Source organism: Chelonoidis abingdonii, chromosome 3 (assembly GCF_003597395.2).
Source record: "Chelonoidis abingdonii isolate Lonesome George chromosome 3, CheloAbing_2.0, whole genome shotgun sequence".
Lineage (NCBI taxonomy): Eukaryota > Metazoa > Chordata > Testudines > Testudinidae > Chelonoidis > Chelonoidis abingdonii.
In genome coordinates, this window is record NC_133771.1 from 151,144,119 (window position 1) to 151,166,780 (window position 22,662).

The 22,662-nt window shown below is 40.3% G+C and overlaps 1 protein-coding gene across 3 annotated transcripts in view; it reads left to right on the forward strand.

Annotated features, from left to right (window-relative positions):
* CRIM1 (cysteine rich transmembrane BMP regulator 1) overlaps window positions 1-22,662 on the forward strand; it is a 330,365-nt gene that overhangs the window by 233,350 nt on the left and 74,353 nt on the right. For all 3 annotated transcript variants that reach the window (XM_075064226.1, XM_075064227.1, XM_075064225.1), the window contains one exon: window positions 1,921-2,049. In XM_075064226.1, the coding sequence (XP_074920327.1) occupies window positions 1,921-2,049 (129 nt within the window). The remainder of the gene's footprint in view (window positions 1-1,920; window positions 2,050-22,662) is intronic.

Consider the following 22,662-nt stretch of genomic DNA (forward strand, 5'->3'; position numbering starts at 1 on the left):
AAAGATCTAGATTAAATTAATGGAGGATAGGTCCATCAATGGCTGTTACCCAGGATGGGCAGAGATGGTGTCCCTATCCTCTGTTTGCTAGATGCTGGGAATGGGTGAGAGGATGGATCACTTTGATTCCCTGTTCTGGTCATTCCCTCTGGGGCACCTGGCACTGGCCACTGTTGAAAGACAAGAGACTGGGCTAGATTATCTTTGGTCTGACCCAGTAGGGCTGTTCTTATGTTTTGTTCTTAATTTAAGAGGTCCACAGACACTCGGAATATGCTTACTGCATCTGGGAGTGAGGTCTCCCAGCCTGAGTAGACAGACCTGTGCTATCAGAGCTTGAGCTAGTGCACTAAAAATAGCTGAGTGGATGTTGCCATTCGAATGGAGACTTGGGCTAGCCACCTGAGGTCAAGTCTACTGGATAAGGTTGACTTGATCTTGGGTGGCTATCGTGAGCCATTGGAGCCACAACATCCGTACAGTTGTTTTTCGCGCACTGGCTTGAGCCCTGTGAGCACGAGTCTGTCTTCCCAAGCTGGGAGGAACAGTTCTGGAAAGCAGAATGGGAGAATATAAGTAAATACTACTGTTCTACATATTTTAAACAGAATGAGCCAGTACACTAGTTGTTTTATGAGCTGTTTGTTTTTGAGACACAGGTGATATTTCTGTGTTTTCCTTTCCACTTTCACTTTTTCATTTCAACTTGCTTCGATTTTTATATGCTGTTTCATCTGCTGAGATCAAACTGCAGTGTAGTTTAAGACCCCATTCCTGCAAAAAGTGACTCTCATGGCTGATTTTATGCACTGTGAGAAGTTCTCTTGAATTCACTGGGCTACTCCATGGTGCAAAAAGTTAAACATGTTCGTAAGTCTTTTCAGGCTAGAGGTCTAATTCTGTAGTTAAAGTTGCTAAGTGGTTTTGATGCAACCTTCTAATGGATGCTGGAGGAAAAGTAAAAGATGGCAAACTTTTGCCTATGATTTCATTGGCACTGCTGTGTGAAATAAGGGTTTACACAATCAAGACTGGTTTAATAATTGGTTTATATGTATATATAATCAGTTTCTCTAGTTTAAACTGGGGATAGAAATACTTTACTATGGTCTGGGCTGTTGTGAAAACTATGCAATGTTTTAAAATGCAATCTAAATATGAAGTATTGCTAAAAGATGGAAAAAAGTTCTGGAGTTGCTGGTTGCAACCCCATTATTACTGTTGTTTTGCACTTCAGACAGGGATTTTCAACATCTTTGTTCTGTATAAAAAATGCAGCACATCTTCCCCCAAAATACAGCATTTTATCCTCTGATTACAGTATGAATTTTCTGAGAATTTACAAGTACTGTTGATCCATTAATTTGAATCAGTAGCCTCTCCCGCTTCTTCCCCTCCCCCCCCCCCCCCTCATATTGTCTTAACAATTCAGTGTCCCTACATAATTTAAATTTACTGAAATTTTATGCTTTGGCTGTATTTGAAAAAAATAGGAATAAGTCATTTTGTTATTGACTTTAACTTTCAGTTATGAAGAATTTAGTGTGAGCTGGCACTAGGAACACTAAAAAGTGCCTTAGTCATAATTATTGGGTTTCTGTGTGGTTTGCCATAGGGCAGAGTTAAGGTTCTTTGTTCTCTGCATTTCCATACCCTTTAACATGTTGATATTAAATTTAAAAGAAGCCCAAATTCTAAATTTCCTAGGTTTATAAAGCTTGTTTTTTATGCTAATTGCAACATTCCTGTAATATAGTTACTTAAATTGTTGATATGTACTCTCGGCTGTAACTTAATCTTAAAGAAGTTTTTGGCTGATAATATGATAAAACTTTATATTTTAAAAATATTGCAAGAAGGGAGTGGTTATTTCTAACCAATTATACTTACTTGTATTTATTTCTTTTTCTTATTTATTAGAACCAACGTACATCACAATAGGTCCACCCACATGTGAGATTTTGGTGAACTGCACATTGACTGAGAGAGACTGTATATATAGTTTCAGACTGGACCAAAATGGTTGCCGCATTTGTCAGTGCAAAACTAGTGAGTACAGAAATCTTTGTGGTTCATACCTTTTTTATCAAGATATGTTTTACAGTGGTAAAATCCTTTGTTTATTTTAATGTTGAGTAAAATCTTGGAAGTTTTTGAAATGGAAATCAGTACACAGGTACATTACTATAATTCACTGTTTTAGGATTGATTTTTTTCTTTGATAATTATTTTGTTTGTAAAAATACAATTGAAGCATTTGTTTGGAGAAAAAACCATTCAGTATTACATGGACTTAACAGCTAAGGAATAAAGGTAGGTAAGGTTTTGGACTTCTCTTTGAAAATGTCCCCTTGGGAATTTTCTTAGAACTTTGATATTTCATTTTTTCTCTACTTTAAAAAAAAAAATGGTTTACCTTTGATAGAAATAAGTGTTTGTTCAGGTGTGTGAGCTTTATAATTCTTTGCTCTTTGAAAAAAATCATTAAAAATGCAGTGTTCATATTTTCTTGGGTTTAGTATTTGGATGCCTTACACTTCATATTTATATCACAGATTCTCATCTGGCATGTGGCTTTTACAAGTAAGATATAACTTTGTCTTGGGAGCACTGTCCTTATATCAGTCATGTTCGCATTGTCATAGGGAAACAGCAGAACCTGATTCTCAGTACACATTTCATTGAGAGTTTGTAGTATACAATTGAAAAATAAAATTTGAATCACTCCGCAGGGGACGTACGATTTGAAATCTCTGCATGCACAAAGAGAAAGAGTTTGCAGTATAGCTGTCAGTCTACCTTAGGAGCTCTACCAAGGAGAGAGGCTTTAAGTCGAGGGGAGGGGCGGGAGGCAAACTTTTTGGCCTGAGGACCACATCGGGGAATAGAAATTGTATGGCAGGCCATGAATGCTCACAAAATGGAGGTTGGGGTGCGGGAGTGGGTGAGGTCTCTGGTTGGGGGTCCGGGCTCTGGGATGGGGCTGAGGATGAGTAGTTTGGGGTATAGGAAGGTGCTCTGGGCTGGGACTGATGGGTTCGGAGTGCAGGAGGAGGATCAGGGCTGGGGCAGGGGTGCAGGTTCTGGCTGCGGGTGCGGGCTCTAGGGTAGAGCTGGGGATGAGAGGTTTGGGGTGCAGGAGGGTGTTTCGTACTAGGATTGAGGGATTTGGAGAGCGGGAGGGGGGTCAGGGCTGGGGCAGGGGGTTAGGAGGTGGGGAGAGGCTCAGGGATGCACTCCGAGCGGCACTTATCTCAGCAGCTCCCAGAAGCAGTGGCATGTCCCTCTTACGGCTGCTATGCAGAGGCACAGCCAGGTGTCTCTACAACCTGCCCCATCCGCAGGCACCGCCCCTGCAGCTCCCATTGGAGCACCGGAGGGGGCCATTGGAGTACCTAGGAGCCAGAGCGGGGCCATGCCGTGGCTTCTAGAAGTCATGTGGAGTGGCTTGTGCCCCTGTGCCCCAGCTAGAGCACCAGAGCGGGGCCATGTGGCTGCTTCCAGGAGCTGTGTGATGCAGCCCCTGTGCCCTGGCTGGAGTTTGCCCACCCCTCTTTAAGCTCTATTGGTAGCTTCACTGGAGTCCTGACAGTGGAGACTGTCAAAGAGATGTTCTGAATTAATGCATCACTCTGGTCTCCTGCCCCTCTTTCCATTCTAACTGACTCCACTCATCTTCTAGGCTGACCTGGATGATTTCAGGTGCCTCAGCGGATCAGGATTATGAGGAACTTGTGCTCTTGGGTGTCCTGCAACTCCCCGTGGAATTTTCCACAACAACGATGGAGGTGTACTTGTAGACTGTGTTTTTTGCCAGCAGAAGCCAAAAGAACCAATGGGCTGATCCAAGCCCATGGAGGTTATTTAGAGGAGTTTATTTCTCTGGTGGCGATAGAGTGCAAGAGAGTCTAACAAAGAATACTATGTACAGTAAACGATAATAGTGGTAGCTCTGACTGTTCATATTTTTTGAGAACCAATTGTATTAACAATAAGGAAAAGCTCCCATTGACTGCAGCAGCAGCAGGGCTGGATTGCATATCTATTTCCTGCCTTCTGAAATCTGGATAGGGTTTTCCCTTTGCTTTTAAAGCAGAACAAATCATTTGCCTCTTCCAAATCTTGCGTTGGCTGGTGCAGTGAGAGGAAGCAGAAGCACTCCTGGAGTAGTCCATGCTCCCTAGGGAGACCTTCTTGTTCAAAAAAAGGGGCAAATATGCACCTTTCATAGTGCTTGCTGAGTGCAGCAGTTATGGGTTAGTCTGAAAGCCCTTTCTAAACAGCAGACCATGCCTCTTTGAGACTTTGAAATACAGGTCAGCACGTTATCTGATCCTCTCTCCCCTTGAAAAAGCAGCAGAGTCCTGTGGCACCTTATAGACTAGACTGTAGTGCATGCATCCGACCAAGTGGCTATTCACCCATGAAAGCTCATGCTCCAATACGTCTGTTAATCTATAAGGTGCCACAGGACACTCTGCCGCTTTCACAGATCCAGACTAACACAGCTACCCCTCTGATACACTCTCTGCCTGCTCGTTCTTGACTGCTATCATCCCCATACTATGTGCATGGGAAAGAATAGGGGTCCCTAAGTCCACATCTAGGCTTACAGCAGCACGGCTATACCAATACAACTGTCCTACTGTAAGATCACTCATATAACCACGCTGTGCCGAGGGCAAAAAGCTCTCCCGTCAACATAATAAAACTGTCTACTTGAGCAGCGGTAGCAATGTTGGCGGGACAGTATCTCCTGCCGACATAGCGCTGTGCACGTGACGCTTATGCTGGTGAAACCTCTGTCTCTCAGGGCAGTAGTTTTTTCACACTCGTGAGCAACAAAAGTTTTGCCAACATATGGGGTAGTGTAGACATGACCTGAGTCCTCCCCACTACTTCTTGCACAGTAGTGCAGTAGAATGAAGTGTACCTCTAATGAAGTGTAAAGAAAATATTGCTAAAGGTCAACCAAATGCTCTAGCATTTTTTACCTTGTGAAATCAAATCTGTGTCATGAATTGGAGAACTGTTGCCAGTTTTGAAGCCTGGGGATGCACACAGAATATTCAAGTATGTCATGCAATCCTGTCAATGCCAGAATGCTTCTGGGAGATTGCATTGTGGCAGGCTGAGAACTGAAACCTGCTTTCCCTGCAAATGATATGAAGCTGAATTCTCTTCTCATGAAAGCAGAGAAGAGCTGTGCTGCAGTATTTATATTATACTGTAGCCTTTAACTGCTCTTAAAACCAAAGTGTGAAGTCTAGTATTCTGAAATAAGTTCTGGTGTATAATTTACTGGCAGGTCTTTTTTGATCAGACAAAAATCAGCACATTTATGTAGATATATCCCTGGTACTGTTTTTAGTATATTTTCCCTGGGTAAAAGAAAAAAAATTATTCCACTGCAGAAGTTAAATAATAAGAAAATGTGTACTGGTATGTGTGTAGCTACACACACAGGAAAAAAAGTGGGGAAAAAATGTGAATGTTCAGCACTTCTGCAAATTAGGCTGCAGGTTGAGCACCCAGAACATAAAGGGACATATATTTAATAGCCACTCATGAAAAGTTTTGGTTAAAGTGGCTTTTGCCAAGCATCACACAGCAAGTGGATGGTAAAGGCAAGGCTACCATATAGATGTGCACAAGGATGCAAAAATAGGTTTAACCTTAAACCTAGCATTTCCTATCTTCTAGGATGGACCTAGACTGTTTTCAGTGGTAGTCGATGACAGAACAAGAAGTCAAGTATCGGAAGGGTAGCTGTGTTAGTCTGGTTCTGTAAAAAGCAACAGAGTCCTGTGGCACCTTTAAGACTAACAGATGTATTGGAGCATAAGCTTTCATGGGTGAATACCCACTTCGTCAGACGCATGTGAACAAGGAGTAATGATCTCAAATTGCAGTGGGGGAGGTTTAGGTTGGATATTAGGAAAAACTTTTTCACTAGGAGGATGGTGAAGCACTGGAATGGGTTACCAAGGGAGGTGGTGGAATCTCCTCCTTTTAGAGGTTTTTAAGGTCAGGCTTGACAAAGCCCTGGCTGGGATGATTTAGTTGGGGCTTGGTCCTGCTTTGAGCAGGGGGTTGGACTAGATGACCTCCTGAGGTTCCTTCAGCCCTGATATTCTTTGATTCTATGATTTTGCTATCTCAATAACATTATTTTAACAGTGTTTTTTAAGGGCAAAAATAAATTCTATTATGTGCAACAGGAACAATCTGTCCCTGGCATGATTTGTCTTAGTGGTCATAGTGGGAGCTGGGAGCCAGGAGGCCAGCTGAGTCTGGATACCAGGAGACCAGAATCTGAGACAGGCCAGAGGGCAGACCAGGTGTCAGGAGACAGGCAGAGTCAGGAGGTCAATCTAAGATAGGCCAGTGGACAGGCTGGATACCAGGCGGTCAGAGTCAGGTAGCACAGAGGCACTCCTAAGCAGGAAAGACCCAGTTGCAGGCATGACTTCCTGTTCCTCTGCTTGGTTTAAAGAGAAGCCTTGCAGTTTTGCCTACCAGATCCCTTCACTAGAGTGCCAAATCCCTTCACTGCCAAATCTGAGCTTCAAGTTCTGGTGACTGTTTACAGGTCACTGGGTGGTGGATCGGAATGTACAGACTCCTAAGAGCACTGTGGCCTGGGATTCGAGAATCCCAGATCTATAAACAGCAGGGTTTGAATCCTGAATCTTTAGCACTGCAATTGAGATAACTTCCCCTGGAACAAAATGACTAATTTCATGAGTTGGCAGCAGGAGAAGGCAGTGTTCATCTATGGACCCAAAATTGCTGGGTTACATATGCAGGAGTAGCCCTATCTAACAGATGGCATAGCTAAGAACAGATATTTGCTAATGTTAAGTGGCTGAGACGTAGATCTGCCATGTAAGATTTGGGTTCTGTTTCTGGCTTGTCTAACTTGTGAGACCTTGCTCAATGATAGAGATTGTGAAAGGCATGGAATTACCATCACCAATTCACTGAAGTGAGTAGAAATCAGGGTTTCCAGGGTCTCAGCACAATGCATGTTCTCGTAATCCTAAGCGTATTTTACGGGCACAGCCACAAGAGGCAGAGGATCTACTGCAGTAGCTCTGTCCTGTCCAGAAGTTCATCTCTGTGTAGACTCCTGAGATGAGGTGCTAGTATGATGCATGTTCAGTGCAAATGGAATCTCAAGAGTTTTTGGTATCGAACCAAAAGCAAACTATATTGTTTGAAACATAGACGGGAAATGGTGATTTTTCAAGCATGTATAACTACCAAATCTGAATGGATTTTCATGTTGCCAGCAAAAGGCACCTCCTTGACCCTAGGATTCTCCATCTGCCAAATGTCTAAATCCCACCACAAATTATGGAGGCATTAGAGTATTTTTTAAAAGGCAGAAATTTGTAATGTAAAGGCTATGACTGCTCCTCCCATAAGTTAAATATGGCACATAAAAGACACAGAAATCATTCTTCAAGCATGACATTGTCAGATAACATGATACCCAAGGCACTCTGACAGGGATGAAGTCTTCAGAAGGGACTTGAATACATGGATTTCTGAGATAACAAAAAAAAAAAAAGAGGATTCAAAGACAGCCCCCAGTTTTTTAGCTTGAGGGATATGGAAGATAGTTGTGTTGATGGCAGTGACAGAAAAAACGGGTCACGTGGAGCTGAGTGGAAAGACCTAGAGTTCAGTTTTGGCAGTGTGAAGCTTGACAAATGAGTTAGGAGACATCCAGAAGGCAATATCAGCGAAGGAGATTGAGATGCAGGATTGGATGAAGGCAAGTCAGGAGCAGAAGTACATCTATGGGTCATCAGTGTAGAAATGATAGTTGAAATTGTGAACATATGAGAAAAAAAGAGTATAGAGTGAGAAGAAGAGAGAGCCAAGAACAAAGCCATGCAGGGTCCTGTACACAGTGGGAGAGTGTAACCCTAAAAAAATTATTTTATTGTGTTACAGGTTAAAAATTTTGAAATGTTTGTCATTTCACTCCCTTAATTGTTGCTTACCCTAAATATACATATTTGGGGTTGTGGTTTAAAAAAAAAATATCCTTACAATTAATTCTAACCATTTTTTGGTGAATATCTCTCGTCTATGATATTCAAGATGCTGGTGTATTTAATGTAGCAGCCTTTCTATTGAATTTAATATCAAATATAAGGCATATATGCATATTGTATGTAGTGCAAATTTCTTTGAATTAGTATAAAAATGAGAATGTTTGAACACTTTCTGATGGTGAAAGTTTTCTGCTGTTGTCATGAAACATCAACATGTCTCGTGAAACTAGGATAGTGGTATCAAAAAGTACAACATTCAACTAACCAGCTTGAGGACAGGCAGAAGAAAGTATTTTAGTAGGAGAGTCCTGGCAGGAGTAGGATACTCTTATTCTTCAGTATAAATGTCATTGGCTAACAAATGTGTTGAACCTCTGACAATTAACTATGAAAGATCATGAAAAATGGGGAAATATCAGAATGCTGGAAAAAATGTAATGGGATAAATTCTTAGAACTAGAAAAGAGTGATCCTGACAGTAAATGTATGGTAAATCTCTAAATTCAATCCCTAGTAAAATAAAATAAAATAAGATTATCTTTATTTAAACACCTAGAGGATAATGAAAACATGCACATTTAACAGGATGGGTTTGTATTATGATGAACAAATCATAGCAGAAAAACTTGATCTCTTTTCTTACTATAATTACAAAAATACCCCAAGGGGAAGGAGAAAAAACAATAGGTGGTAATAGTATACTGATTTTAATAAAGAATATATGCCTCATGAAATCAAACTAGCAAAATTCATTCAAACTGGCTTGGATGTGTGAGGATTGTCACGTGGAATGAAAACTGTTTGAAGGACTACAAAAGTCAGGTTACTTGCTACTAAATATTTCTTCGATATTGCCTGTACAAGTCCACATTCCTGGAGTCATATGTGATATGTAAATCCCAGAACTATTTAAAGCAGTTATTTATTAGGGCCGTTTGCACTCAGTACACTTTTGAAACATTTAATTTAAGAAGGGTTTTAGAGCATCTCAACACTCGCATCCTCTGTTTTCATCAATATATTGGAATTCAATAGAGAGTTCTAAAAGAAGGAGGAATAGTTAGTGTGGATCTGTGGAGGCAATATATTCAGAAAATTCCAGTTACTGTTAAGTAACCTAGTTCTCTCCTTCATAAATTTGCCTCCCAGTTCCCCACCCCTGAAGATGAACCAGCACTAGCAATCCACACCAAGAGGATGTCTAAGGGGTGCTTCAGTCTAAGGGGTGCTTAATTAAAAAGGTACTGTAAAACAGCTCTCCTGAAATAGGATCTGGCTTCAGCATCATGAGAATAATGATGGGTAAAGATACTTAGGTAGCTCCTTGTAGCCATGCTACACATCTCAGAAATGGACAGTATACCAAGGCATGCTTAAAATGCTGCCATAGCTCTTGTTTAATTAACAGTAGGACCATCTGGTATCTGAAGCTTTGTCTGCAAATTAGAAGACAAAATACAAAACAAACGTACCTTCAAAGGCTTCTACATCTCTTGGATTTCTCTTCAAAAGCCATAAGTAGCCTGGATGATTTATAAAAAGAATGGCTGTGTCTAGGTAATGGATGAGAGCCTGCTTCACATGAAAATTATGGAATAAATGGATCAAGAAAAGAACCATGGAAAGAAATGCACTATCTATAATAAATTCTGAGACCATTTCAGAATTTTAGGTTTGGTCAGAGCACCAAGGTGTCCATGTGGGGAAAAAAAAAGTAAATGAAAGATAAGCTTATATCTAAGTTTAAGAGATTAGATTTTGTTTTACACACATCAGAGGAGACCAATTAAGAAGTCAATTCACAAGGCTAAATAATAAAACTAGGCTAAGTGTTCAAGTGGAAGATCCTTTATGGATTAAATTACGGAATTATTTATGGACTAAATTGAATGTCCTTTAGGCCTGATTCTGAGACTGTTGAGCACCCTCCCAAATCTTGTTGAATTCAGTGGAAGCTGGGCACGCTCAACACACCTTAGGGTCATGCATTGGCAGCTTGTGTGAAGTTCTGTCTGACAAGCTATGATCCATTGAGATGGCATGCTGCGGGGAGGGGATTCCATGCTGATAACTATTGCAGATAAAATAGCACTTGTCACTCATACAGGTAAGCTGCACTCATGTCCCCTTTCAGGTGTCTCTGAGTGCCCCCCTGTAGATGTTTACACCATATGCCTTTACCTATCCGTGGGCAGAATTCCACTGTTCTCCCACTGTTAGACCAGGTCTTGGGCTACAGTACCATGTGTATGAACCATTCTTGCCCTGCACCTCCAGATGAGTTTGGGCACCTGCAGTTCTTCCCTTTAGGAGTCTAACCAGTGATATAGTGATCAGACAGCCTTCTTAAAACAAAAATATTGTTTGTTTTAGCAGTAGGAACAAAGCAGATTTTAAAAGAATAAACAGTCCACATGTATGTCTATCTTACCTAAAGGTTTAGCATCCATTGATGGCAGACTAGGCTATCCCAACTTTTCAGACACTCCTCAGCAGGGTCCTGGGCCTTGGTCTAGTTCCCTCTAAATGACTACTCCCCTCTCTTGAGAGAAGGTCCCTTTTAAATCCCTGCTACAGTTCTTCTGTTCTGTGTTCATGAGCCTTTTCCTATCTCATTTAAAATCAGTTGTTCTTCATGTGCTGGTCCCTGTATGTATTCTACTCTGGGTACTCATGTGCTCCATATGCCTCAGAAGACTTTTTTCTAGTAGTTTCTGTTGGTCTGCACTCTTTCCCTTCTTGTGCTTTGATCTGCGAGTATAAGGGGCCGTTCAGACTGACCACCTCTCCAGTTCCTTCTTACTGCTGCATGGTCAAAGATAGAACTCTCCAGTGTCCACAGGGTTGATTCTCCTACATCGAACATGCAAGTGTTATAAACTGTAGATGGCATACATAAAAAAAAGTCTTACTTTAGTTTAAGTAGTTTATAAGATAGATGGACAGATTTCAGGGAATACCCACACCACACACTCTCTTCCCAGTACGGGACTCCAGTTATGCCCAGGGCTCTGAGTTTCAAGAACTGCATCTCCTGCCCTGTTCCTTCCCAGTCAGCTATAACCATCAGAGGTGCCTCTGCCTCAGAGAAGCTTATATCTCTGCTAAGTGTAGCATCTGTCACTCCTTCCTACCTTGTACCCATTAAGTGTAGGAGATTCAGGGTTAGGAAACACCTCATGGAACAGGCTCTGAGGTCCCAGTTGGATCTGGGCTGGGCAGACCCCACTATACAGCAGTCTGAGATATTGAGTGCACTACCAGCACTACCACTTTGGATGGAGGGACAGGCAAAGGTAGAGACAAGTACTCCTAGTCTCAGGCTCACCATAAGGGCAAGAAACCCTCTCTAGAGTCTACAGAAAAATACTGCTCTATATCCACTTCTAAGAGGAGATCTGATTTGCCCCTATGCTATTGAGGTCAGGTGACTATTCGTGCCTTGTGCAGGGAGGCTCAAAAAGCCATCAGGGTTGTGGCTAAGAGACCTTCCTCTTCATCACTGTCGATACTGAGTAAAAAGAGGCATGAGCATAGATAGAGCCCTGCAAATCCATAGATATCCATGAACCACTGCAGATTGCGGATCAGATGCAGATACAAATTTTCTATTTAGAGCCCTGCAAGTCTACATATATCATTTTTATATACACAGATATCAGTGGGTCATTTTGCAGATCTGATGCATTTGTTTACATGCAGGGCTCTAAGCATAGACTGTTATTACCGTTGGTAACAGCAAAGAACTGACCATCCTCCATACATCACCACCATTGACACGCTCTTGTGAGCTTACACCAAAAGCTCACAAGGAGAAGACACTTTGTGATGATTACACAGCTTTGGAGAACATGACCATCCTTTCAGATCTGAATCTGAACTGTGTCAGAACTTCTTACAAGGAAGATCATGATGCCATCAGTCCATGAGCATTATGAAAGAAGCTGGTCTGCTATTCCCTCTTGTGGCTGGGATATTTCCTCAGTGGTTTTGACAGGCACTGTTGCTGCACCCACCTCCAACCATGTGCTGCCACGCACAATCTCAGTTACAGAGATTTATTCTTTTATAGCAAAGTTAACAAACAGAAGGCAGTCATAAGTCAAAACCTAGCCCCCAGGCTTCAGGGCCATCCCTCCCAGGGGTCTCTGGCTCCCTGACTTCTGGCAATTTTCCTACCTCCTCCAGCTCTGCTCCCCTCTTGAAACTGCAGCTGTGGGATTGCTCCTTGATCCCCTGGCCCCATTAGCTACAGGGACTCACCACAGGACTTAACTCCCCTCCAGTGTGGCCTCTGCTCCTAGGGCTCAGCCTTCCTCAGTCATTCCTCCCCCTAGCTGCCTAATAGCAGCCCTTTATAGACCCAGGTATAGCCTAGTCCACTTTAATTAGCTGGATTGAGCCCAGCCACTGCAGTCCAGGAGAGCTGGGCTCAAGCTGTTCACAGAGACGAGTTACCCTGTGACACTCATTGCCTTCTCCAAGAGACATCATCCAAGAGATTCTAAAACCTCTGACACATCTGTGCAAGATGGGGTATCCTCCTTAGAACTGATGGTACCCAATGCCTTGGAGTCCATTTCACCCCATGCTGGATCCTTCTCCATACTATCCACTTTGGTTACACTATAAAGTTCCTCTTTCTTCACCCTCCAAAAACCCTTTCTCCATCCCTTTTCAAGACCACTCTCATGAGATGATACTTTATAGGAGGTAGACTTGCTACTTCTAAGGGGAGCCATAAAGCCAATACCATCTCAACATTGATGAAAGGGATTTTATTCCAACTATTTTCCTAATCCCCAAGAAGAAACGAGGATGGAGACATATTAGATCTCCAGTACCCTCAGTGCCTGTATCAAGTGTGACCTCCCGCATAAATAACACAGGCCATAAGACTTGCATGAATTAATTCCTGCTTCAATTCCAATAGCTGTGGGTGAACTACAGCATATCTTTTAGGGCAGGGGTTCTCAAACTGGGGGTCGGGACCCCTCAGGGGGTCACGAGGTTATTACATGGAAGGTCAGAGCTGTCAGCCTCCACCCCAAACCCCGCTTTGTCTCCAGCATTTATAATAATGTTAAATATATAAAAGTGTTTTTAATGTATAAGAGGGGGTCGCATTCAGAGGCTTGCTGCGTGAAAGGGGTCACCAGTACAAAAGCCTGGAACCCCTGTTTGGGGGGGAGGGGGATCTGTCACAGCTATCATCAAGCTCCCCCTGCTGGACACTCACCAGGCTGCTGTGTGTGGAGTCCACATGTTAGATCCATGTGCTTTTAAGCTTTCCTGAGTCTGGATTTCTAGGTGCACACTCATGGTGCTAGAAAAAGAACTCCCTTCTGAGACTGCTGTGGTCCAGCTGCCGAGGTCCTGTGACTAGAATCTACTCTCTCAACCCCCTCCTAATTGCTTAAGCACATCCTTCAGATTTCCAACCTTCTGGGCACTCTCTTGTTTACAATTAACTTCTTTAGGGACATGTGATCATTGAAGTAAACAGACACAGGTTTTACAAAGGTTTCTAACATAATTACTCTTTACTTTAAACAGCACAAGAGATACACAGATCTAGGTTAAAAAAAAAAAAAAAAACGTATGCCCTTTCCTGTCTGTTTCCTCATTACTCTTAAGCATTCTTTGTGATTTAGTTAGTCTCTAAGGCATTCAGGATCCCCTCCAGAACATGGAGTCTCTCACTCTGACCACTGCAGGCAGATTTCTTCAGTCTTTGTTGGTCCCACTGTCAAAAAGATCCCTTGTGCTATTAAAGCATGCCCTTTTGTTCTCTCTCTTATCTCAAAGAATCCTATGTTTTGATGAGTCACATTGACGACAAGTTGTTGTTTCCTTGTGCCATTTCTCGGGAAATTCTATTCAATCAAAGTATAGCCCCTGCCGAGAACTGGAGAAAACTGATTCTCCTAAGGCTTCAGCCAACCCACTGTCCTAAGGAGTTCCTATTTGAATGGGAGCCCTTCAGATTAACAATTTCTGTTGTTTGTTCCTTTCTTTCTTCCATAAAGGGGGTGCAATACATGATGGTGTCCTTGTCAGCCCCTGGCTGACTAACTAGCTAACTGAGGGTTATAGATGTACATAGAATCCATAATCTCAAACAGAATTCATAAATTGTACATAGCATAGGTATAGCTGTGTTGGTTCCTGGATATTAGAGATACGAGGTGGGTGAAGTAACTTCTGTTGGTGAGAAATGCACATGTCAGAAGTTGGTCCAATAAAAGATATTACCTCACCCAGCTTGTCTCTCTAAGTTGTACATAGAGAGATTCCCCAAATCATCACAACATCCAATCCTGACGTAAAGATTTCCAGTAATGGAAAATTCACAATCTTTGGTAACTTGTTCCAACTGTTAATTACCCTCACTGTTGAAAAATTTCTAGTCTAAATGAGTCTACCTACAGCTTCCAGCCATTTGATCTTGTATCTTTGTCTGCTAGACTGAAGAGCCCTCTTATCAGATTTCTGTTCCCCATGTAGGCACTTATGAACTGTTATCAAGTCACCCCTTAGTCTCATGGATAGTCTAAGTTGACTGAGCTCCTGCTGTCTATTGCTATAATACTTGTTTTTCAATTTTTTATTCATTCTTATGTCTCTTCTCTGAACCCTCTCTAATTTATTGCTATCCTCCTTGAATTGTGGACGCCATAAATGGATGCAGTATTCCAATAGCGGTTATACAAGTGCCAAATACAGAAATAATATAACCTTTCTATTCCTCTTCGATATTTCCCTGTTTACATGGCAACGATCAGATTACCCCTTTTTGCTAGAGTGTAACACTGGAGGTTTATGCTCAGCTGATCATCCACCATGACCCAGTGGTGTTTTTCAGACATCCCTGCTTCCCGGGATAACATCCTCCATCCTATAAGTATGGCTTACATTCTTTGGTCTGTGATGTGTGACCTTATATTTGGCTGTAATGAAACACTTATATGTTTGCTTGCACCCAGTTTACCAAGGGATCCAGATTGTTCTGTATCAGTAACCTGTCCTCTTCATTATTCACCACTCCCTCAGTCTTTGTGTCACCTGCAAACTTTATCAGTAAATTGTGTAGGGCCGAGGACTGAACCCTTCAGGACCCTCTAGAATCACAGTTGCTCATTTACAGTTAGATTTTTGAAACCTATCAGTTAGCCAATTTAAACCCTTTTAATGAATGCTGTGTGGATTTTGTATAATTTTAGTGTCTTAATCAAAATGTGTGATACCAAGTCAAATGCTTACAGAAGTTTATGTATATTACATTAACACTATTACCTTTATCAGCCAAACTTGTTATCTTGTCAAAAAAAAATTCATTAGTTTGACAAGATTTATTTTCCATAAACCCATGACGATTGCCATTAGTTGTATTACCCTCCTTTATTTTTTATAAATCAAATTCCTTATCAGCCATTTCATTATTTTTCCTGGGATCGATGTCAGACTGACAGATGTATAAATATTTGAGTAATTCAATTTACTCTTTTTTAATTGGCACAATATTAGGCCTTTTCAAGTCCTCTGGAATTTCCCCAGTGTTTCAAGATTTGCTGAAAATCAACATTAATCTTTTAGTAAGAGCATGCTCAGTCAATATTTAGAAGCATCTATAAACACTGGTCTCCTTACTCAGGTAGAAAAATGCTAACATTGATCCTGTAACTATTATTTAATTAATTTTATTTCATTCCTTATGATCTATAAGCCATGTCTGTTCAGTATTTGCATGTTCTAAAAGGAACTATTGTAGCTATCAGACTAGGTATAAACTTGTCCTTGAAGTATGTTATATCCAAGGATTTTTTTAAAAAATCTTCTTGTTTTATCATTTCTTGTACTGCTTCTGTTTTAGTCGGTCCTAGCTGTATTCCTGCTGCTGCTAACATTTGTCACAATTACATCAACTCCTGCTTCGCAAATGAGCTTCAGTTATATTGATGCATTTTTCTTAATTCTCCAACAGCCTGTGATGGTCGTCTTAAGAGTTAGCCACATCACCACATTGTTAATGTAGACTCTGACTCTTTCCATCATCCTTTGTGGAACATTTCTAGACCAGAACTTTTTCCCATATGGAAGCCAAAGTATGTGTTACTTGTGGAAGTGGGCCCTGATAGTGAAATTTGGCTCTGAAACCATATTCAATTCCACACTTCTCAAAGTTCAAGCATATTAATACTCATTGTTCTAGTATGCCCGTTACATCAACAGTATTACAAAGTTTGGATCTGGGTCCACGCTTTCCCAAAGTTAAGGGAGATGCAAGCTCAGTATTTTGGTTCAGGCCATTCTGAAGTCGAATGTACACATTTTTTTTATTTCTTGTTACTTAATTGTGTGTGTCTAAATTCATGTGATGAATCCAGTTTTGTAAAATATTGTGCCTCATATCTCACTGTTTTTCTCAGTAATGTTCCTACATTATATTCTCACTGAGTTCTTTGGTATCCACACACATGCTGAGTGTCCTGATACCTTTATTACCCATGCTATTGAATTCACCCAGTCTGTGGGCTACATTTGGCTATTACATTAGTTCACCGGTATCATTCTGTTTCACATTTCCCTTAACTCTTGTCTCAAGGGCACCTGTACTCTACTTAGGGCATGCATTACACAGTGAATCATGTATTTCAGTTGAATGGTGTATGTACCCCTCAATGTGCCAGGAAATTGCTTTTCCCAGGCTGCAATTACTGCTGCTTATCTAGGCTGTTTTGGTTTTGGACCACATTGATATTTCACTGTTTTAAAAATAAATCTAATCAGCTCAGCTTTTCACTGGTTTGCTCTCCCAGAAAAGACTATTTCCTGTAGGAGCTATTTAAAAAATAGTTTGTCTTCACCATTACGCTGTATCCTCCTCAATCTGCATGTTACGTGCATCTCAGTCAGTTCTTCATTGGCTTTCATCATCACCTCTTTTTTCATAAGTGTTGTCTTCTGCTTTAGCTCTTTCAAAATCTTCCATGTCATCAGTATTGACTTTGCTCCTGTGAGCAATACTGTCTGTTTCTAAAAGCTACTTTTTTTAGTCTTCACTTGTTTTGCACTTCAGTATACTGTGCTGTCATTCTATCCATTGCCCCATTACACCTCACAGCTCCATCCTTATCTTCCATTGGCATTCAAATCTTAGTGTCCTTTAAACACCTCTCCTGACAAGCACACCATTGCAAAGTGATTTTTCTTGTACCTTTTTGCACAGTTTTTACCATATGATGAAAAATTTGTATGATGCTTCCCACCAAAAAGGTTGCACTTTGTCCCAAGTTCACTCTTCTTGATTAGTTATTTCCTGAACACACATTTCACTTTCTGCTTCTAGGGCACAAGCCCAAATTCTGCCCTATGTTACATTAATGCAGCCCCATTTATGTCAGTGGGTTATATGGCTGAATTTATCTCACTTTCTGCCCTGTTACTGTTTCAGTCTTTGTCCTTGATTTTGCAGAATATTCCTCAAATGTTACTATGTGCTTTATAGTTTCTTGTGTTGCCTTCCAGAGGTAGCTGTACTTTTCAGAATGCCAAAATCTGCAATCTTCATTATATAATGAGTTCACTCTGATTGCTTACCATAAGTAAGGATTACATGGACAGCCCTAAGTAAGCACTCTTGTATCTTGTTAATGCTATGGACCACCTACTCTCTTATCAAAGAGGTTTGTGTGATCACATACTTGCAAAATAATACTTTTAATCTCAAATCTATAATAGAATTGTCAGTGATTTAAATGGACTGCTGTACTCAGCAATGAAACACATGGCCCTCATGTACTGTATATCCTATACCTTTTCATTTAGAGAACTCTATGGAACAAAATTGATTTTGATGCCTTAACAGTCCAGTTTTTTCACTAACAGTTCAAATACATTGCACTTTCAATTTCTTGAACCACTGCCATCATTAACATGGCAACTTTTTACTCATCTGTTTTTGTTTGTTTTTTGTTTATTGACTTTTAAATGGAGTAAAAAGTCTATTTCAATATTTACCATTTGCTATCCATGTTTCCTGTAATTTTCAGAGCTTTTAGGTGTTTAATTACTTCTACTGTGCTCTGCCTTTTGCTCTTCTGTTGATTGTATGGGATTGCTCTCATACAAACACACTCTTCCACCGCACGTGTAGTCAATGCTGTTAGACATTGAGCTCCAAAAATATGTAGAACATTCCTTTTGCTAAGTGAAATACAATTTTTGAGCTAACCCAGAAGACTTGTTAGTTCAAAGGCACAGTAAAGGCCGGATTTCTCATTGGAGCTACTTTTGGGTGTACAGGTGCTAGCAGATTCTTCAGCAATGTACTGTCTGAATCATTAGAAGCTAGAAACCAGTGCACCTGCCTGGAGGTGCTTTCCTTGCATCAATGGTATATCTGTCATTAAGTTTTCCATTCGGCCATTAGGGAGGTGGTAGTCTTACTGGGCCACAGATTCATCACAGGATTCAGAATCAAAGGTAGTAGTCAATATTGCATTTAGTAGTAGACTATCATCCAGACATAAGTATGCCTGCGGACTCAAAGATGATCTGCCACTACAGCAAAGCATTTGTTAAATAATTTTAGTGCTGCAACTTTGACTGGAATGGAAAATTAGTGATTTGAAATAAACAAAAAGGGTATCATTATAAAAGCAGGAAATTAGTGATATGAATGCTTGCTAATGAAGAAACTGCTAGAAATGTAACAAAAAGAAGCTGTGAGCTGGAATTATTACAAAGGAAATATTTAATTTAAGGAATATTACTCAGATCTTTGTTGTAAATCAGAAATATCAGATTGCACACTTACAGGTTTCCTCATGCAATTTGTGCATCTGTATGTGCAAGATGGTACATCAGTTCATAAAGTTATTCTCACAATAATGTAGTCAGAGAGCTGCGAAGGTGTTAAGTGTAAAAATCATTGGGACCAATTCCATTGTCTTGTTAGGTGTGAGGTGTTTGTTAGGGGATATTTTACCCAAAGTTAATTCCAGAATATCATGCTGTTAGAAAATGTAAATATTTTGAAATTCAGATTTTAAATATTTATTCAAAAACATAATCCTTTATTGTAGTGTACAATAAAACATTTAAAACTTAATCCAACCTTTACTTTTCCCTTACACATAAAGTATGTTTAATAAAAATGCTGATTCACAAAAATGTGACTAATGGGAGTGTTTGAAATACGTAGAGTTCTCAGAAGGTTTTTCCATAGACTTGAATTTATCTATTTCAGTAGTTTTGATCAATAATATCCTTCCTGTCAGTATAAAAGCCTTTTGATGGTCCAATTTATGTTAATATTAAATGGCAGTTCAATAACAATTATTGAATTCCTGATTAATATTGGCTGAACCCTTATCTTAAGTGGTGTTGGAACATCCTAGACTTTTCTGCACTGATGTCCTCTATATGAAGTCAGGATATCTAGGTCACTGGGCAAATATGGAAATATCCCATGAAGGTTTGAGTTCAGCACATAAAAGCACATGCTCACTGTTTTGAAAGCTATCAGATGTGTGGGTAGGGTAGTTTGAGATCTGTGTGGATTCCTCTTATCTCTTGGAAACCCTAGCAATTTGGTGTGATGTCTGTGTATGGTATAGAGACAGCATTAGTAACGTTGGTGATGAACTTCTTTTAGAGATGGACACTGATCACATGTCCATATTATTTTTGTTGGATACATCGATGGTTAATATAGCTGAGCATGAGGTGTTTTAGGTACTGTTAGAGGATATGATAATGATGGACAGGGCTGATCCTTCCATGGTGCTCTTTCTGAGAGGCAACAGGGTAGCTGCTCACCCATCACAAGGGCCCTCTGATGCAGGAAATATCCCTTACATCTCTTCCATTTTCCCACTCCTCTTGTTCAAAATGTAAATTAGTTTGTTACAGGCAGTTGTTAGGCATTTTTTACTACAGTGTTGTCCACATTCTGATGGTACTGGACTATATGTTTCCTGTATATCAAATTGCAACATTGTTTTTCTTGCTTTCCCAGTGTTTGAGTAAGACATAGGATGTGAACTTTTTGAGACTGAATCTTGAAAAGATGGAGATGATGGTTGGCATGGAAAGCAACTTGATGAAGTGGCAATGGTTGTGACTGCCCTCGATTAATGGATTCATAAGCAGCTTTGGGGTTTTTCTGAAGCAGTGATCACTCTTTCATTCCCAGGTTACAGCAGGGGTTTATGCCATTACTTTTTGGTTTTTATCCACAATATCTAGGAGAAAGGTGGCTTTTCTATGATAATGCGGAGTTCACTGTAGTCAGTCACGCTATTGAAATTTTCATGTCTGGAGTACTGCAGTGTTTTCTGCTTGCTTGCATCTTTGAAGACCTTTGGAAGCCTCAGCTAGTACAGAATGTGGTAGCTCACCTGTTCATTCAAGTTTGGAATGAGTGCATTACACCCATCTTCTGCAGACTGCGCTGATTTCCCATCTACTTTCAGATGACATTTTGTTCTAATATGTACAGCCATACATGGTTTCTGATCCAGCTTCCTTACAAGCTGCTTCTTTCCCTTGGTACTACCATGGTGGCTGAGGTCAAATGAGGCACTTTTGCTGACCATCCTTAGAAGTGTACTTTTAGGGATAGACAGTAGAGTATTTATAGTGGAGAGACCTTGGCTGTGGTTCTGGCTCTTTGGCAGAGCTCATCTTCACTTGCCTGCAGAGCATAACATATAGGCCAACATTCTAGTAAAGTATATACATGCATTTGTATGATCAATAATAGTAAATGGGCAATATGAACGTAATATCTTAAAAGAGCTGTATTGCATACAAATTCATCAAGTAATCGATTAGTAGTAATATCAAATCAGCACTTACCAAATGAAAATCCTTTCAATAATAAACCACCACTAAAATTATTATCTAAGAAAATCTGCACTGCCTTGACACTGGATCTTCCAGTCTGTACATCAAATGGCATATAATCTGTTTTTAGATTATAAACTACTTGGGGCAGGATGTTGTCATCCTCGGTGTATGTTGCTGCATTGACCACATTGATGCTGTATAAAACAGTATATTAGATGTCTCTAACAGCATGTGCTGAGTTAAGATATAAAATGCTACTCTAATGCTGTTGTCTAAAAGTGATACAATGAACTAATCAAAGCAAAATATAAGAAGGAAATTGTTTGCTCATCTCCAGTTCCAAGTCATGACTGATGTTAAGCATAATGGTGTCGTAGGGCCTGATTCAAAGCTTATTAATGTCAATGGAGGCTTAAGGAAAGAATTCTTTTGCCCTCTTTCACCACATTTCATGCAAGATCTGCGGTATATTTAAAAAAAATTAAAAGTAACAATGAAAAAATAAAATAATAAATGACATCCTTAAAACATAACTGGGATAACATGTTTCAATAAATTAAGGATGTATACAAACGATAAAATTGTATTTTATTTCTGCTTCCATTTCTTTTTGTTCCCCTCTCACTTTTTTTCTCCCACATTCTTTTTGGCTATATATTCTATTTCCTTTCTCATGTGTCAATTCCAAATTTCTCATGCTTACCCTAGGCTCGCTCCTTCCCTCCTTATTCCTGCCAAGACAGATTTGGGGCTCAAAAATTGATTTACAAGATGCTTATTTTCACATGTGAATCAGATCTTCCCATCCAAAATATCTAGAGTTTGTGGTAGAAGGAGATCAGTACCAATTCAGGGCCCTCTTTTGGACACACTATGATATATGGAGTATTCACAAACTGTTTTTGAGCAGTAGCAACATATATGAGATGTCCTAGTATCTATGTACCCTTACTTAGACAATTGGCTTATCGTGTCCTTACAGGAGGACATAGCAAAAGCTACATCACAGATTTGTACCTTATTTCAAACACTGGAGTTCAAAAACCAGGTCATACTTTATTGAGGCAGTTCTAGATTCTCAGAAAGGCAGAGCTTTTCTTCCAGAAGAAAGGTATTTCAAAATCCTTACAGCAATCGCAATAATACAGGAGAACTCTTATCAGACAGTGTTCTTTTCCCTCAAGTTGATGGGCTTTATGGCTTCAGCCACACAATTTAACTCTGTACAAATCTCTGAAGATGAGACCTCTACAACATTGGTTAGCGAGATACTGTATTTCAAATACAGATAGCATGTTTATGACATTGACACTACCCGGAGATGTGTTCCTGTGACTCATATGGTGGACTCAATGTTGCAGTGCCCTCAAAGGGATTGCATTCAACCCCTAGCTGTGTCAGCTACAGTCACCTCCAATGCATCCAGTTCGGGCTTATTAAAAGAATCTAACAAGTCACTGGCATTCCAGGGAGAAAAAATTGCTATCAACATTCTAAAATTTAGAGCAATATATTGGGCTCATAAATACTTTCTCACTCATTTACATGGCAGCATGGTTCAAGCAACTTCTTACAATATTACAGCAGTATTTTACATGAACAAGTGGATGGGGGTTGTGGAGAGACATGTTATAGCCACCTGTGTGAAGAGACTGTAGTTCTGGAGGAGTGGTGAATAGTACACCAATTTTTATCCTGTAACTCTCCATCTTTCTGACAAGGACAATATATACAGGTG